We start from the raw sequence: 3630 nt of genomic DNA, 5'->3' as shown, positions 1-3630 counted from the left end.
AAAAAAAAAAAAGAGTTCCAGGCCAGTCTGGGCTAAATACTAAGTTTGAGGTCAGCTTTGACTATGTTTCTATTTGAAACAAATTAGTTAACTAAATTAATTAAAGTAAAACAGAAGGTACATGTTGAGCCCTAAGTGGATGCAAAAAGAAGTAGTATTTCAATACTAAGTACCTTCGGATCAAAAAAGTAGGCATCTCGCCTCATGGAGGTAACTGTGGAAGTTGAGCTGAGCCGATTCCAGGGTTCCTGCTGCTGAGCAAGGTGAGTTGGGCTCTTAAATGGCAGTTTCTGCAAAAGAGAAACAACATGCAGGATTTGGTTACGGGAGGCCTTGGTGATGCAGCACGGGTCACGTTCATCACCATGCTCCATCCCATTTTACTTGAATCTCAGGACAGCTACAAAGAGAGACGTGAGGGAGCTGGAGAGATGGCTCAGTGGTTAAGAGCATTGGCTGCTCTTCCAAAGGTCCTGAGTTCAATCCCCAGCAACCACATGGTGGCTCACAACCATCTGTAAAGAGGTCTGGTGCCCTCTTCTGGCCTGCAGACATGCACACAGACAGAATATATATACAGAATATTGTATACATAACAAATAAATATTAAAAAAAAGAGAGACGTGATAACTGGGGAGGGGACTCCCTAAGCGTTCTGAGTGAGAAATGATTGAAATGGACCAGGGAATCAGAAGAAGTTGGTGGGTCAGGATGCTGGGAGTAGAGGAGGCTTGGGGAACAGGTCAGAAAGACAATATATATGTTCCTATTTAGAAGTTCCAAGTTTGGAGAAAAGATGAAACGTTTTTCTTTTTATGTTTTTTAAAATTAATTTTTTAAAGAAACTATCTCTTCTCATTTTATATACCAATCCCAGTTCCTACTCCCTCCTGTTCTCTCCACCTACCCCCTACCCCACTCCCCATCCACTCCTCAGAGAGGCTAAGGCTTCCCATGGGGAGTCAACAAAGTCTAGCACATTGCTTTGAGGCAGGACCAAGGTCCTCTCCACTATATCTAGGCTGAGCAAGGTATCCCTCCAAAAAGAATGGGCTCCAAAAGACAGAACAAGCAGTAGGGATAAATCCTGGTCCCACTGCCAGTGGCCCCACAGTCTGCCCTAGTGACACAACTGTCACCTACATTCAGAGGGTCCAGTTTGGTTCTATGCATGTTCCTTCTCTGTACCATTTTCCACACCCTCATCTGGCCCCAACATCTCTACTATCCCTTTATCAAGGTATGTCTGCCACACTGTCACCTCTCCACAGAACCACACTTCTTCATGACCAACAATTACTATCTTCCCTTTGTCACTGTTCATGTCTCCAACCATTGTAGTCTGACCTCTCTTCCAGTGCCCACTGAAACTGTCCTGGTTGTTGAGCCATGTCTCTGTGGCTACTAGAAAGATCTTTCCCAACCCTGACCTTATTTGATTCCTGAGATTTCTGGCACTGTAACTCTGTGTAAGTGGAGACTGCTCTTTTGTTTCCTGGCCATTCAGACCAGAATAAATCACACCGAAACTGTATTAATTATAATACTGTTTGGCCAATGACTCAGGCATATTTCTAGCAAGCTCTTACATCTTGAATTAGCCCATTTCTGTTTGTTTATGTATTAGCACGAGGCTGTGGCTTACCAGGAAAGTTCTGTTTTGGCATTTTTCTCCTTAGGCAGCTACATGACATCTCCTTGACTCTGCCTACTCTCTCCTCCCCCCCCCCTCTCTCTCGGATTTCCTGCCTGGCTTTCTCTGCTATTGGTCCAAGCAGCTTTATTCATCAACCAATAAAAAGCAACACATATACAGAAGGACATCCCACACCACTCTGAATCCCCACAAATACTTCTCTATCTTCTGATGTCAGTTCCTTCCAGTTTAACTCTAGTCTCTGGCTATTACATCTTTCTTCTGCTTCTGGGCATGTTCCTTCTTGCTTTATTCTTAAATTCACAAGGCCTTTTCTACCACAATTTCAAACAGCACACTGGCCCTGTAGCTCCCAGACATACATCTTCAACCCTGACTTCTCAAGCCTGCCCACAGCAAAATCATTTAAAGATGTCACAGGTACCACAGAAACATACGCATGACTGATGTCAACGCCTTTCTGCCCAAACCTGCTTCCTTGGGAGGCTCCACCTCAGTGATGGTGTTAGTTAGGCCCTCAGAACCCAGGAGTCTATCTTATATTTATCCATTTCCTTTGGCCCATATCGAGTTATCAAATTCCACTGCCCTGCCCTTTCCATCCCTCTCAAATATGCATCTTAGCGCCACGACACTGCTGTCGGTCACTCTGCAGGACTGCTGCACTTGCTGAGACACTTCTGCCGTACCCAGTCCCCTTCTGTGTGTCGTTTCTTTTTCTTTCTTTCTTTCTTCCTTCCTTCCTTTCTTTCTTTCTTTCTTTCTTTCTTTCTTTCTTTCTTTCTTTCTTTCTTTCTTTCTTTCTCTCTTACTTTCTTAGAACCAGAAGAGTTCATTGTATTCATTGATCACTAATTCTGTGACAGACATATATAAAAGCCATCTCTGTACATTAATAAATTTAGTCTTGCTGGGCGGTGGTGGCGCACGCCTTTAATCCCAGCACTTGGGAGGCAGAGGCAGGCGGATCTCTGTGAGTTCGAGACCAGCCTGGTCTACAAGAGCTAGTTCCAGGACAGGCTCCAAAAACATAGAAACCCTGCCTCGAAAAACCAAAAAAAAACAAAAAAAAAAACAAAAATAAATAAATTTAGTCTTTTATTATCAGCACACACTAGCCATAGGAAACAGGCTTCATATATATGTGTGTGTGTGTGTGTGTGTGTGTGTGTGTGTGTGTGTGTGTGTGCTCTGTCTGCACGGATGCCTGCATACCAGAGAGCATCAGATCCCATTATAGACGGTTGTGAGCCATTATGTGGTTGCTGGGAATTGAACCCAGGACCTCTGAAAGAACAGCCAGTGCTCTTAATCGCTAAGCCATCTCTCCAGCCCTCATCATATTTTAATGCCTGAACAAGACTGTAACCACATTTATCTCCCATTATTCTTTCCTGTTCCTTTTCCAAACAGTCCCCTCTTTATTTTCATGTCCTACCCCCCCCTCCACACACACTTGTTTTGAGGATCAAACTCATACTGGACAAGTGCTCTACCACACAGCTACTCCAGTCTCACATCTTTCATTTTAATCTGATCTTGCATACACCACATCTGCCTCTCTGCATCTGCCTTGTCCCCTTATTATGTTACACCCATCTCCCCCCAAAATATAAATGTTCTTTATGACAGGATAATACTTGACTGTGCATGTCTAGCACGATTTATCCATTCCTGTGGACAGGTACCTGGGCTGGTTCTTTAACTCAGGCACTGTGACTCTTAGGGCCATAGTAAAGGTGCAGGCATCTTTCTACTGACTCATTCCATTGGGGATCTGGGCAAACCCCAGCCAGCTGTCTTGAGACTCTGGATTCCACTTTCACTATGGCTACACTCTATTCACACAATAGTCAAGGATGTGACCAAGGTACATTTCTATCAGCAGTGGCTTATTTACAACTAACTTACAGAGCACACTATACTCTTTTCTTTTACTTTTTTTTTAATTTATTTATTTATTGAGGATTTCC

The 3630-nt window shown here is 43.6% G+C and overlaps 1 protein-coding gene across 4 annotated transcripts in view; it reads right to left on the bottom strand.

Moving 5' to 3' along the window:
- The window catches only part of CUNH1orf194 (chromosome unknown C1orf194 homolog), a 12058-nt gene that overhangs the window by 6108 nt on the left and 2320 nt on the right, over positions 1-3630 (bottom strand). For 3 of the 4 annotated variants that reach the window (XM_026789618.1, XM_026789617.1, XM_005367897.3), the window contains exon 2: positions 174-290. The exons of the other annotated variant lie outside the window; for it this stretch is intronic. In XM_026789618.1, the coding sequence (XP_026645419.1) occupies positions 174-290 (117 nt within the window). The remainder of the gene's footprint in view (positions 1-173; positions 291-3630) is intronic. 4 annotated transcript variants of the gene reach the window in all.

Source organism: Microtus ochrogaster, unplaced genomic scaffold, assembly GCF_000317375.1.
Source record: "Microtus ochrogaster isolate Prairie Vole_2 unplaced genomic scaffold, MicOch1.0 UNK25, whole genome shotgun sequence".
NCBI lineage: Eukaryota > Metazoa > Chordata > Mammalia > Rodentia > Cricetidae > Microtus > Microtus ochrogaster.
This window is presented reverse-complemented; position numbering and strand designations above follow the sequence as displayed.